Source organism: Muntiacus reevesi, chromosome 4 (genome assembly GCF_963930625.1).
Source record: "Muntiacus reevesi chromosome 4, mMunRee1.1, whole genome shotgun sequence".
Taxonomy (NCBI): domain Eukaryota; kingdom Metazoa; phylum Chordata; class Mammalia; order Artiodactyla; family Cervidae; genus Muntiacus; species Muntiacus reevesi.
The window spans coordinates 109,898,993-109,913,603 of NC_089252.1; the positions used below are offsets into that span (position 1 = coordinate 109,898,993).

The 14,611-nt window shown below is 50.0% G+C and overlaps 1 protein-coding gene across 11 annotated transcripts in view; it reads right to left on the bottom strand.

Annotated features, from left to right (window-relative positions):
• DHX30 (DExH-box helicase 30) overlaps nucleotides 1-14,274 on the bottom strand; it is a 28,482-nt gene extending 14,208 nt beyond the window's left edge. The window contains exons 1-7 of one of the 11 annotated variants that reach the window (XM_065933820.1): nucleotides 14,150-14,197; nucleotides 12,437-12,510; nucleotides 12,206-12,300; nucleotides 11,430-11,536; nucleotides 10,372-10,426; nucleotides 5,690-5,785; nucleotides 4,585-4,613 (exon numbers count right to left, since the gene is read on the bottom strand). In XM_065933820.1, the coding sequence (XP_065789892.1) occupies nucleotides 4,585-4,613; nucleotides 5,690-5,785; nucleotides 10,372-10,426; nucleotides 11,430-11,454 (205 nt within the window). In that variant the 5' untranslated portion in view covers nucleotides 11,455-11,536; nucleotides 12,206-12,300; nucleotides 12,437-12,510; nucleotides 14,150-14,197. Of the gene's footprint in view, nucleotides 1-603; nucleotides 818-4,584; nucleotides 4,614-5,689; nucleotides 5,786-10,371; nucleotides 10,427-11,429; nucleotides 11,537-12,205; nucleotides 12,388-12,436; nucleotides 12,511-12,902; nucleotides 13,012-14,149 lie in introns of those variants that run through there. The other 10 variants (XM_065933818.1, XM_065933816.1, XM_065933817.1 and 7 more) reach the window with 10 other exon arrangements.
• Between the last annotated feature and the right edge of the window lie 337 nt (nucleotides 14,275-14,611).

The window sequence follows — 14,611 nt, forward strand, 5'->3', positions numbered from 1 at the left end:
CAGATTCAAAGGGCTTCCATCCCACAGAAGGACCTAACTTCAAGTAGCCCGCTAGACACATATAATAGAGATGTGCAGTGGTACCCACTCCAGCTCTATAGAGAGGCAGAGGCTAGCGCACTCTCTGTCCATCCTTGATCGGCAGGGGTGCTCTTACTAGTATCATTTCCTGCACTAATCAGGGGGCAAGCGCTGGGATCCACTTAGAGCAATCATTCTGTCTCTATTTCAGATCCTAAAGTCCCAGATGTATACTGAGCCTTCCCTTTTTCTTACAACGGGAAGGGTGTGCTTACCCGTGATGCTCTAACCCTAGACCGCCGACCTGGCAGGAACTGGACGTTCACCTGTTTTCCCGGCTCCCCCGTGGTACGCACCTCTCACCTACTGTTGCCAGGTGCAGGCGCTCCAGTCCCAGACCTCTGCGCTTGGGGTCCACTTGGACCTGAGCCACACTGTTTTACAGCAGTTGGGCTGCGGCCCGCCACTGAATGGCTGTCTCAGCCATACCGAAGAGGGCCCGACCCCGGCCCGCGCCCCTAGCTCTGCCATCCCCAGGAGTCAAGGGCATCGCAGCCTGGCTGCCCCCGCCACTGCCCTCACCGTTCACCATGCTTCCATCGCCTTCCCCAGGCTCGCCGGGGGCCGCCTCGGCCTCGGCGGCCTCCTGGGTGCGGTCGTGGCGGGAGCAGCCTGTCGAGAGGCCGCGCGGGCGTCCCTGTCGCCCGATGGCGCGGGGACCCGACGGCCGCAGGCGCGGAGAGACGCCGGCGGCCAGCGCCATGAGTCTCCTGGCGGTCGCCATCTCGCTCCCGCCCGCCCCCGCGACTCCCGAGCCGGGCAGGGACCTGGCAGAAGGGCAGGAACGGGAGGCTCGGGCACCGCGCGCCCCCTGCCGGACGGGCGGACCCGGGACCGAGCCGATTTCACACTTCAGTCGACCGGTGGGCCGACTGGATCGGTCTGGGATCCTGCAGAAATCACTCCCCTAGTAAACCCAAACCCACAAACTCGTCATCTGAAGGCCGGAAGAGAGAGTGGGTTTTTTTGGGAAACAGGACAGGCTCAATGTCCACCCAAAGAAATTAAGTAGAAGTTCCCTCTGGGTCCCACCCAGTGCTGGTAGATCGCTTCTACTGCCCTGGCAAATTGGCTTGCACTCCAGCAGGCTGACTTTAAGATAGTGATTACTGCAAAGCGGGGCACAGCCACCTCATTTAATGGCTTACAACTATTGAAGAATCTGGAACCAGGACAGGGAAGACCTATTGAATATTAGCAAACCAGACTGAATCTCCAGAACAGGAGTGAAAGGTGAAAAATACCCGATTCAGACCCTGTGCCCAAGAACTGAGCTGGTGCAGCAGTGAAAGTCTGAAGCTGCTGCTGCTCTGCACCTGTGTGAAAGCCAGATGGGGTTCTGCCTCCAAACCACTGCCCCAGGGTTCCTCCAGGCTCATGCCTCTTCTTGCCTCTTCCTGCACTGAGGAGCAGGGTTTCGGGTCAGGTGGGAATCAGATTGAATCTGCTTTCTTGGGGCAGAGACAGCAAGGGGCCTCAAGGTCCCTTGGAAGGAGGCCTTTGTAAGACGTTAGCAGTGCAGCTGAAGGTAAGCTGGGGTGGGGGTGAGGGTTGTTTGTTGTTTGTTTGTTTTATAATTCTAGATAAGATTCCCAGGATCCCCTGAAGAGCTTGTTGAAACGTTACTGGGAGGCACCCTCCACAGTTTCTTAGTCATTAGCTCTGGAGCGGGGTCCAAGATCTGCATTTTTAACGAGTTTCCAGATAATACTGAGGTTGCCGGTCTGCGGTCACACTCAGAACCACTGGCCTATGACAAGAACATGGATTTAAGTTCTAACACCTGGGCTCAGTTCCAAGTCTACCATTTGCCAGCTGTGAACCTTGGGCCATTTTATCACTGGGGAAAATGAGGACGAACCTGCTCTACTCACTTGGTATGGCTGTGGTTAAGATAAAATGGGGATGTGTGGAAGAGGGATTTACAAAGTGCTCTGGCAGAGGCGCCTCTGCTCTCTGAGGCCTGCGACAATGGGGGACAGGGCCCTCGGAAGCAGATCCAGGGCAGAAGGGGGCAGCTGTATCTCCTTTTCCTCCCTCCCCTCCTCAGTGTTTAACCATAAAAGCAGGAAAAGGGGAAGGCGGCCCTGGCACCGATGGTTGACCTCACAAAGGGATATCATCATCCGTGTCAAACCCCTCTACCCCACATGATCCATCTAGGAATGGCAAGACCCTTGGAGCAGAAAATGATGCTACCAGAGCTTCGTGGCCAAGTGGCACTTTAATTTGCCAAAAGCTAAGGCAGCCACCCAGCTTCAGTAGTAGTTTTCAAGGGTTTTTAGCAGCCCAAATTCCCTCAAAAGAATCCAGAAGTTTAGCAAGTTAGGGAGTGGCAACAGCAGGTGAGGCCAAATTCTGGAAACTATGGGATCTGAAAGCTGAAGGAGGCAACAGCCTAGACCTCACCTGGAAAGCAGGGCCGGGGCTCATCCTGTGTTTTAGGAAACCCTTAGAATAGCACTCTGCTCTGACAGTCACTTAAGCTGAGGTTGAAATGCTGTGATCTCATGGATTTGCTTCCAGAGGGCACAAAGTGGAAAGGAAGATCGGCCATGAGCTTCTTCATTGTTCAAGCCAGGTACACAGGGATTCATCATACTGTTTTCTCTATTTTACAAAACATATCTCAAACAAACGTTTGAGATTTCATGTTAAAAAAAAAAAGTCAGGTGATGGATGCCAACCAACTAGCTCCTTCCCTGGTAAGCTCTCTGCCCTCTTTTCCTATTTCATTTTCTCCATCTGGGTTCTAATAGCTAGTGTCACCTTGAGCAAATATTTCACCTCCACAAACCTCACTGCCTTTTCCAAAATGGGGGCAACTCTTAGACCAGGTCTTGGAACACGTCTGGTTCTGTGATCTCTCCGTTAGTCTAGAGCATGGGTGGCCAAACTGTAATCTGCAGACCAAAGCCACTCATTCCCTGTTGGGTTGTCATAAATGAAGCTTTATTGGAACATAGCCATGCTCACTCATTTCTGTATTATCTATTACTGCTTTAGTGCTACAATGACAGAGTTAAGTAGCTGCATGAGAAACCACATGGCCTGCAAAGACTGGAACGTGTACTCTCTGACTTAAAGAAAGTTTGCCGACTCCTGCTTTAGAGGACCTTGAAGAAAATTAAAGGGGGTTCAGGCATGCCCCTGTGCCTTTCCACCAACATTAAGCCTTCTCTTCTACTGTCCATTCATTGGGAAGAGAAAGTTGACTCCTCTGCCTGTGAAAAAGGAGGGAAGTTCTGAAAAAAGGAAGGGTTAATTGGCTCAGAGATCTCTCCATTACTTCTGGATCAAGCACAACATCGGGTACTCAAAGTGCTAGTGACATCTAGCAGCATGCACTTAAGGTTAAAAACCTGCTGAATACGCAGGAGGGGGATTTGAGGATTCTAAACTTTGGTGGCCCCAGGAAAAAGCAACAGGAGGAAGCCTGAGATAGTCTGTACTTCGGGCAGACCAGAGAACTTCTGGAGGGAAAAGAGAGGGGCCACTGACATCTGTAAAAACCTGGGTTAATGTTCTGTCCACCTAGTCAGAGTTTGATATTTTATGGACAGTCAAATGGCAAGAAATGGCCCATCTGTTTGGCAACAAGAAAGGTAATGGGACCTACAGGGGCTAGGGGACCACCCTGACCACCTTACCCATTCTCACAGCTTTCCCATCAATGTATGGAAAGCCACAGGGGCCCCTGAGGCACACCACCACACCAAGAGGTGACGCGTCTACACCAGGGAAAGGACAGGACCAGTACTGTGGTCTCCAGGATCCTGCCAGCAGGTGAGTTATTCTATGTCACTTTCCAGTGCTCTACATCCCAGATCTGTGTGGGTGAGAAAGATTCCCAGGGGAGGGGATGGGACAAGGTTCTTAATTTATTCACCCCTGACTTTGAAACAAGCCCTTGGTAAGAGGTTGATGGTCGAGTCAGGGGTAGATTGGGAAAGGAGGTGATATTTTTTTTCCAATTTCAAATCTGACTCGGATGGGCACCGTAACCTCTTTCAGTGGCCACCATTTTTCGAGCACTATTCTCCCATTTGAATACCAGAGAGACTCTTTCTGCCCCGCACTTCCTTCTTCAGGACAGAGGTACCAGCAAAGCCTCTAGGGAATTAGAGAGCATGGCAGAAAGGTCCAAGAGTCACGTGGATAAGGGGTTGTTGCTCCCGTCACAAAGGAACAGAGGCAAGCACCCTTTCTAGCTTAAAAAAAGAGAGAGAAAGGGAAGGCAAAGATGCACACACCCAGATGCCTTCTGGAGACGCAGCTGTGAGAAGGCAATCAGGCTCGGGGTGGGGGATGTCCGTTCCTCCGGGGCGACAGTGCAGGGCCTGTTGGGCTGCCCCACGGGGAGCAGCTGCTGCTCCCGAGAGCAGCGGCCTTCTCCTCTGCGTGTGCTCCAGGAGGCACTGCCTAGTCATGCTGCCTGGTTAATCCCGACTAACCATCTGTAAGCTTAGCCAAAGCACATCTGACACTCTCAGAGCCACTCACCTGCCATGTTGGAAATGTTAACGTTCAGCCTTTTCGAGTTACAGGGCATTTTAAGAAAGAAAGAAAAAAGGGCAATCAACTCTTGTTTTGGCAATGGTAGGGGGTGGCATTTCTTTAACACCTAAGTCAAACGGTCAGAGGGGCCGGAAGGACTGATTTCTACACTGCTGTCTGTAGGCAGGGCCAGCGCAGCAGGGGCCGGTGTGTGCAGAAACCGTGGGAACACGGAGCAGCGTGCGCTGCAGAACTGGGGGTGCTGGGTGCTCCCCACACCCTTCCTGCGCTCTTGACCTTCAAAGCACTTTACAGACAGAGCCTCAGGTGGACATGCCGTCTTCACAGAAGGCAAAGACTCTAAGAACTGTAGAAGTGTTCTTCCACTAAAAACCTGAGGGAGCGGCGTGAACAGGCAGCCAATGGAGCTGGGAAGAGAGCTGTTGGGCCAGGAGCACTGGTCTCAGCAGACCTGGAGAAGATTTGGAGTCTGAGGGAAGAGAAGACACACTCACAGGCAGAGACGCCTCCCTGGGTCCTGTGACTGGCCCTGCCCTGGGTGCCAGCGGGCTCTGAGGTGAGCGGCCACCTGTCTGGGGGCTCTGACACTCTCCCCAATCAAAGGGACAGCTACCTTGCCAAACAGCCCGAGGGACAGAGCTGAGGGTCAGTAAAGTGCTTTGAGGTGCCGGAGGAGGTAGATGGGGATCTGTCAGGCGTCCCCAAAGCCTCCAGACGGGGGCACTGGGTCGAGCCGGGCTCTCTGCTCTGGCCCTGCTACGAGCGCACTGCGTCTTCTGAGAGACCTGAGCCGAGAGTGCCTAGAAGGTCCGAGCCCCCTGCGTCTCCGCCCTGGAGCCAGACACCCAGGCGGACCTGGGCTTCATCCCTGGTCACCCGAGGAGGGTCTGAGCCAAGCGGCCGAGCATCCTGGAATAACCCGGACCTCTCCGAATGATGCCTCCCTGAGGGCAGCAAGAGCTCTGCTATCCCCGCTCCTCCTCGCCCCCCTTCCAGAGGCCTACGGCCCTGGCACCCAGGCTCCCCGTGCCGCCCGCCTCCCCGCAGGCCCTGGACCCAGCTGGTGCTGGAGACACGGCTCCTCCCTTACCTCGAGAGATGGTCCCTCCAGGGGCAGGGTTGACACACATGGGTGGAAGACGGGGCGGGGGGAGTTTGCACTGACGCTGCCTGTGCTGGGCCCGATCTGGGGAAAGAGAGAGGGCATCAGGGTGACGAGGTCCCACCCCTCACCGGTACAGACCCCTGCAATGACTCACCCCAGAGCACCCAGGAGGCGCTCTGGGCACCAGGGTGGCACCTGGAGCCAGTCACAGGTTCTGAGAAACAGTGCCAACCGCTCAGAAAGAAGGCAGTTGTTTCATAGATACAGATGGGACACATGACAGCCTCCGTTTCCCTTTGGCCCTCAAGGAAGCCCCCAAACTATCCTGGTTCTTCCAGCTACCCTCCTTGAGTATAATGCCCATCCCATAAGCTTCTCCACAGTCTCACGGTACCAAGCAAATCGGCCGGGTTCTTCCACTTATCTGTCTTCCACTTATGGAAACTATCCCTGCATCTGCTATAGGCTCTCTGCACGAGCCACCGGATCTCAAATTACTCTCTCTCTCTCTAAATTGGGGAGAGAAGGGACTACTTGACTGCTGGCGTCCTCCCCAAGAGCCAGTATCAGATCCACACTTTCTAGTCTTCTCTTTCTTGAAGTTAATGATTTACCATTCCAAATATTTCCATTCACTTGGGAGACTAAATACTACCCACCAGTGACCTATAAAGTACATTTTTAGGAAGTTCCAAAATTTTGATATACACGAACTAAAATTAAAATGCTCACTGAGCATTCCACGGGAAGGTGGAAATCGATGGCTAAAGGTGTAAGGTCTTTAAAACCACCTATGTGGTGACAACATCAGAGAACACCGGCGTGGGGAGAAAGGTGCATGAGCTCTCTGCTCTCTGCCCCACGTTTTGCTATAATAAATGCGGGAGGAGAGGAGCCAAGAGACAGTCACACACATGCCACACACTTGAAAAACAGCCCACCGTGCAAAAATGATGCCCCTTTCTGTCATGCAAATTAGCTCATACACGATTGGCAAATGTGGGGGAATGACATCAGTGAAACCTAAGAACCTTTGGTTCAGATCTAATTCTTCTAAGGCAAAGGAACTGAAAGGTGGGAGTGGAATGATCCTTTTCAACAGGAAAAGAAAAAGCCCCTTCAGCTTTATTTTTTAAAAATTAAAGTCAAGGGCCTGTAGGGGATCGAGGTGGTAGACACACGGGTGCTCACTATACAACTGCCTCAACATTTCAGTATTTCTGAATTTTTTCATAATACAGTGTTGGGGGAACCGCAGACTTGCACTCAGGGTCCCCTCCCCCACATTCCCAGCAGCACTCTCTGCTTCAGGGCGGCCCCGCGGGCTCAGGGCTCCACCTCCGCGGGTGCTGTCTCAGCAGCTGCCAGCTCTGCTCACTTAGAAGGCTCCTTGTACATTTTCTGCATCACACTAAGCCGCCTGCCTCGGTGGGCCAAAGCTCCTTCCCAGTCGCCCATGACAATTTTTGTCATATCCTGGTCATAAAGTTGCCAGTGTATTGCCTCAACTCTATTTCTGCCATAAGCCCTCTTAAAACATTATATATAGGTGTGTGATTTGCGGAAAACATAGATGGTGTTACAGCAGAAGTGCTGTTACTTCTGGAACCAAGTGCCTAAGATCAAGGTTTATCTTGGAATTAATTCTGGCTCTGCCTTGAAGCTAAGGTTGTAAACGACCAGCTGAATCTCTCCTTTCCTAATTGAGGAAGGTCTTCATTCATGTCCAAGGGTGCTGGCTTGGGAAAAAAAAAGAATACGTGATTTGATGATTATTTTATTCCATTAAGCGTTTCCAGTAACTGAGGGAAGGTTGTTACAGTTCCACAACAACATCACAGAGCCCTCTTCTGACCACTGGAGCTGGAGGAAAACTGCACATTCTTGAGGTTGATATGGTATTTTTCAAAGTTCTGTGTGGACTATAAAAGAAAGACTCAGCTTGCTCTTTGTGGCCTGATTCTGATGGCATTACAGCTGAGAGACAAGAAAACTGTGAAGATGCTGGCAAAGGTAATAACAGGTTAGTTACCAGGCACACAAGTTTTCTAGTTGGCAGACATTGGCAGCTCTATTTAATTACATAATAGGAAAGATGGTAGCCACAAGACCCAGGGGGCCACTGTCCACAACGCTACAGAGAATTGCTAGGCCATTACCTTCAAACCATAAAAAGGTCCACCCCATCGAGAACATAAACCCCTGAGTACCAGAAATCATCTCTGAAACACAACTATCTCCACCCTAGTGGCCTGTACACAGCAGGTGCTCAATTTTGCAGCCATACAGCACACTGCATATTGAAGCAAGGCTGTCACTCTCTAGAAAAACATGAGCTATATGGCTGTTACCCCAAATAGATCAACTTACTCACATTTATCAAATGCCTGCCAACCTATGGCTAAGGGCCGGGGACAGACTACAGCCAAGAGCTTTTCATATATCACCTCTATCTTCACTGCACCCCTAAAGGTAGGGAAACAGGTAAGTTAACACCTCGTTAGTGGTAATGGGGACCAAATTGGAACCCTAGCCAGTTTGACTCCACCTTTATACCATGTTAACATTTTCTCTCAAGATTCATAATGCCCTAGGGAGCTCATAGTTTCACCACGAGGAACAAAGAAACAGAAAAACTCCCTAGGAGATAAAGAAGGGCTATACAAGCTGGGTGTGTGCGCGCTAAATCGCTCAATCATGTCTGACTCTTTGCAACTCCGTGGACTGTAGTCCGCCAGGCTTCTCTGTCCATGGGATTTCCCAGGCAAGAATACTGGAGTGAGTTGCCATGCCCTTCTCTGGGGGATGTTCCCGACCCAGGAATCAAAACTGTGTCTCTTTCATCTCCTGCATTGGCAGGTGGGTGCCTTACCACTAGGGCCAACTGGGAAGCCTGTCATGACCAACTGTCAAGGTTATGATGCAAACCAAAAACCAGAAGACAGGAGAAGCATTCAGCCTTATAGTCATGGAAAGGGAGGTTTGCCTGAAGGAAAATATTCAAATAAGTGACTCTCTGATTAATGGTTTTCCTGGAGACCTTCAAGCATAAGACAGCTCTTGGTAAAAATACTAAACTGTGTGGAAAGCAAGGCCCCAAATTCAGACTGTGTCTGATTATTATGTCCTCAAACTACTTAATACCATGGATTTGTGAATTTACCAGGTGTCAGGCACTGTTCTAAGCTCTGTATACATATTAACTCATCTGATCCTTATAACAACTCTATGACCACTTAGATAGTGAAGAAGGAGGCACAGCGAGGCTTGGTCTCCACCCAAGCCTCCTCGGCCAGTGAGACACAGAAGTGCGATGTAAATTGGGCATCGGGGTCGGTAGCTTTGGCTCAGTCAGGTTCTGCTGCTTCCCACTAAGATGAGTGCTAAAAGTGTCACCCCGACAGAAAACCTCTTGAATAAATCAATTTCCAGCCTAGAAAGTGAAGTAGAAAAGGCTGGAAAGGAATTTTGCCCTGAAACTCTCATCTGGTACCATTTCCCTATCACAGTGAGGAGGATGAGGACTCTAATTTTATTGGGCTGTCCATCTCTTTAAGAAATCAGTACTGTTAATTCAGACACTCCCACCAGGAGAGAACCCATTTTCGTCCAACTGTTACAAGTGGGTGGACATCAACACCCACTGATGAGGAGATAAACACAGAGCAATTAAATGTACTTAATTTTCAGCTCAAAATGTGCTTGCTGTCCACACTCAAGTTCAGTGTTTTCCTATTAGACACAGTTAACCGACACAACGAGGAAGACAAAAATTAGTTTTTTCATGAAGTATGAAAACAGATGGAGCGGCTGAAAACAAACAAGGAGACAGGAAGAGGTGGCTCTGAGACCTGGAGCATCCAGCCTCCTTTTGGCCCCATTCAGTGGGCGACTGGCCAAGGTTTTCCAGGCTTCCAGGGACACAAGTCGGAGAGCAGACACAACTGGGAGCATCTTTTTCATCAGCAGTTATGGATGGCCTGCTACGGTTCTCATTTGTCAAATATGCACAGATAGGAGGCTCATGGTCAGCTTTAATACAGGTGACAGATGTTGTACTCCTTATTCCCTTAAAGGAGAAAAGTCATGCTCCTGTCTAAGATATACAATGCCTTTGCGATCTGGTGCCTTGAATCTTCACCAGCTACACCACTTTCTACAAGAAGCTCTTGAACATTGTCCTCTCGCCCTGTCATGGCTCAACTCTTCTACTGCGTGTGCAGCCCTCTCATCCCAGCTGCTGGAGGGTACTGATTTCGAGTCTTGCAGCAATTTCTCTAACCACTAATATAAAACAATGACTAAATCCACTTCCACCAGCTTTTACTGAGGTCTATTACGTGCAAAACGCTATGCCAAGTACTATGGATGATCAAAGAGGCCCTGGGTGCAGGGAGCTTCTAATCTAGTGAGTCAATGAGTGGTTCAGACAGAGGATGCACGAGAAAGTACAGAGGTGGTGCTGAGGAAATCAGAAAGGAGAGAGATTGTTTTTGGTTGATAGAATTAAGAAAGGTTCACAGAGGAAATGGTGTAAAACACTGGCCTAGAAAAACAGTTGGATTTCAGTAAGCGGTGAATATGTACCAGAGGGATTTTCACAGGCTTCACAGCTGCCCATCACCGGGAAGACAGGCGTGAGGCCACAAGTGCAGTCACATCCTTACCTTTTCTGAATGAGTCCAGGCTGAACATTTCTGGCCAGGAGGGAAAGCTGGAGTCCTAAGAAGAAGGAGGGCCAAAAAAAAGTGGTTAACATTTTCGGTTCAGGAACCATAGAGCAGATTTCAGTAACACAGAGAGCACAGTCCAGAAAACAAGAAAAATGAAGCTCTTCACTAATGAGCCCCAACCGCTTCCAGTCTTAAGGATAGAAGGGCCACCTCCACTATTAAGTAATTACATGTCTTTGCTTCTAATTGAGAGCTTCCTTCTTTTCTCTGTCCTAAACTCCATGACCCCTCCTAAACAGAAGGGGATGATTTCATCATGAGAGACACGTCTTTCCACCTCATCACAATACTTGCAGTTATCCTGGGGTGTGTGGGAAGAAAGGAAATCCTACATGACCCCTTTTCTCAGGAAATGGGACTGATGATGGCCTTATGGACAAACTGCTGTACTGGGCTTTCAGAAAACCTAGTCAAGCCCTGGGGAATGGGACTTGACTGACAGTATCACAGAGTGCTTCAAAACAAAAAGCTTTTCAAGGCGGAATCTCTATGAAATAACAAATGTTAAGTTAAAGTTCAACTGCTGGCCAAAAACTTTGCTGCATTTTGCTCATTAGTACATTTAACTAGGAATATACCTAGAGACTTAAAAACACGCATGTGCACAAAAGTAACACCTCTGGCTTAACAGTTTTGTTGTAAAAAACACTCCAACTCCACACTTACAGACTTTTTTTTTGGCCATGCCACATGGCATGCGGGATCTTAATTCCCTGACTAGGGATCAAAACTGTGCCCCCTGCAGTGGGAGCACGGAGTCTTAACCATTGGACCACTGGGGAAGTCCCCACAGTTTTTAATACTGTACTACTCCTGTGTCAGTGCGGTAACGGTATGTGGCATTAGTTTAAAAACACCTAACAACATTTTAGCAAATCACGATGAGTTGCAAATCCAACGTGACTGGGAGTCTAATGGCGCCTACACTCCTGCTCCTGCCTGCTATTCCCTCTCATTCTCAAATCGTGGGGGGGTGCGGGTGGAGGGCTGACCTGGGGACGAATCTTTCAGGTCCATAGCAGGTCTGCCCTGATGGCCTCCTCTCCCCCAGGGATGCCGGAAATTTCAGCCGATAGGATATGGTAGCTCAGAGAGAAAACTTCAATACAATATCAACAATGATACAATTTACTTTAATCAGTTACATTCTATAGATTCTTTCTATCCAAATTAAAAGAAAAAAGGTGGAATTTGAGATTCTGATTTTAAAGAAAATCTGAATATTATACAATCTAAAACATCTAAGTGATTTTTATTGAAGAATCAATACTTTCTTGCTAAGACGTTTTCAGTTAATTTGCTTGTAAATAGACTTGGTTTTGCTTTCAAAAAGCCCCTGATCCTCTCCACACCAACCAAGGCTCATATGACACTATCTTTCCCTATATAAGTCTTAAAGAATATATATGATGAGATTCAAGACAGGATCTTTTAGAGATACTTTACAGAAAATTTCATAGAAATCTAAAAGAAAATCACCTTTCCTGTTATACAGTATTATGTTAGAAACCTTTGTGGTTTAGAGTCTCTCTTAAATAATCTAGAGAAAAGTAAAATAATATTATGTCAAGATTTCTTGCATAATGAAACACCACCTAGCTCCAGATAGAGTTACTCTGAGATGATTCAAGGATAGAGAGAGAGTATAATTAAATGATACCCTTCTTCCAAGACAGTCACAAATGGATTTAACACATGCCTTTTGCTTCACAGTGAGGCTGAGCAGGAGACCCACCACTGCTCTGTATGCGTGGCTAAATCAACTTACCTTACAAGAGCAGTGACAGTCTCTGATTTTGTATCCTTTTGAACTGGAGCTGAATTCTCTCTTTGCTATTCCTCATCACGAGGCTGGGCCTCCTCCTGGGAAGTACAATGCTGGGTCACTAAAGTGATGGCCCCCACAGGGGAAGAAAGTTGCTCCGGACCATTGAAATTCATCTACTAACTCTAATACACAAGGACAAGTTTTGTTAGTGGCATGAAACACACATCGTACACTTTGGCCTCACTTCAGGACCAGCCATGACCCACTCTATACCCATCAAGTTGTGAGCTGTCCTATACCGGAACCTGTAAGATACCAAGAAATACAATGTCACGGTAAAGAAGGACGTACAGTTCTCAAAGCATTTTCCGCAAGCCCAGAGCAAAACTTGCTTCAGTGGTTAAGACTCCCCTATGATTATAATAGAAACCTATCTAAGGTAGATGAAGAAGCACTTTCAGGTTGTGAAAACAAGACTGTTAAGTACCATTGCTATTGGTAAAAGTACCATTTACAAAGTACTTCCACAGACTTTATCTCCCTTAATCTGTTTCCCCTGAGAAGGAAATGGAGGCAGATTTTCCCAGACAAGTTTACACAGCCTGCTCAGGATGCTGTAACTGCCTCAGGGCAGAATGCAAATCGCAGTTAAGGTACTGAGCTCCTAAGTTTTCTTTGCTTATACTATACTACTTACTTCCATGATGTCATGCTGTTGCCTACAAGGTCCATGGTTCATTCTTTGAAGACTGTTTTATATTGACATCTTCAAAGGTTGAAAGAGGCAAGAAGGTCCACCTGATAAACTTTGGACCACAATTCCACAAATTAAAACACTTTGAGAGTAAGTATCTTTTCAAGGTAAGGGGGCAATCTACAAAGCAGAAAATGCAACAAAGGATGTATTTTATGCACCTAAAACAGCTACATAGATAAAGAGCACTATGGAAATCCGAAATACTGTATCAAGGGGGAAAAAAAATCTCCCTCCTGGAAACTCCAAGACTTAAGTGTAAATTATAAGATGTAGTCAAGACCCACAATGACAGTGGAATTATCGCCTTCAAAGAAACTGCAAGGGAAACCAGCAAACAATGTCTCATTTCGCTCTGACCAGTTCAGTTACAACCAAAAACAGGTTGAGAATCTGCAACTGGCCATTATGTAGTCCACTTGCTACAGTGTATGACCAGCCCCTGTGGATGGGGATTGCAAAGTGGACAACCTCCGCCTTGAAAAATCATAATTAAGGTGACCAGAGTTGCTACACGAGGACTAGCCAGACAGCATGCTAACGCCATACTCCTGGCTCAGGGGTTCTGAGGACTCCTGGGACTCCAGATCACTGCAAACAAAGGACCCAACATGCATTAGGTCTTCCCCTGCGAAATGGGGCAAGTCGCCACCAGCAAACAAAGAACATCTCACCCCTTGGCCTCCCCCAGTGACAAGGTCGGTGCAAAAGAGGGCAAACCAGGGGGGCCCGAATGCACCAGGCCTCCTTTTGGACGAACGGTCCAGGCGGCACGGGGGCAGACAAAAGGTCCCAGTGCACTCCGGGGGCTTCCTCCAGGCCCTGCCTCGGGGAAACAGAGCATCCCCTGAGGCGGAGGCGTCGTTGCGCCAATGGAGCGGCTTCTCCCGCGGCCCCCGCGGTGCCCCTGGCTACGAGGCCCGCCCCGGCGGACCGGTCTGGCCCCCGCCCCCGCCCCGGCTCCATGGCAACGGCAGGCCGAGGCCTGGCCGCTCAAGGCTCGGCCCGGCCGGCTTCCCGGGCAGGCCTAGGATGCCCGGCCTGCTCCTCGGGCCCGCCCGCTTCTCCGCCCCACTCTCAGCCAAGTCGGCGGTCGGACCCGGACCCCCTCCTCGCGCTGACCACCCCCGATTGCGGGAAGCTCCTCGGGGGTGGGGGCACGAAAGGGGAGAATTAAAAGCCCAATTCACCTGTTGTTACAGATGTGAAACAAGCCTCGATGCACCGCGCATGAGCCGCGGGCCCCCCCAACCACGGCCGGACTACAACTCCCACCAGCGGTGGCGCGGCCCTTTCCGGGTCCCGTGGCGGAAGTCCCGCCGGCTGGCGGCGCTCGGCGCTCGGCGCCCGGCGCCCCGCGCCACCCCCCACCCCCACCCCCACCTTCCGCGCTCGACTCTCGTGTCTTCGCGGCTCTTGAGCAAGGTGCCCCTAGCCTGGGGCTCGCAGTGGCCGCCCAGGACTCACGCCGCCGGGCGGCCAACCCGCGGCGAGACCCCCCCCCCACCCCCGAAGCCGGGTCCAATGGCGGCCGGGCGAGGCGGGACTTCCGTCAGGGTAAAGCTAAGGGGGCGGGCGCGCGGGGGGCTCTGGGGGCTCCGAGGGGGGAGTGTGAGCCGCTCGGCCCTCACAGAGGCTTCGCCTCCGGGCTG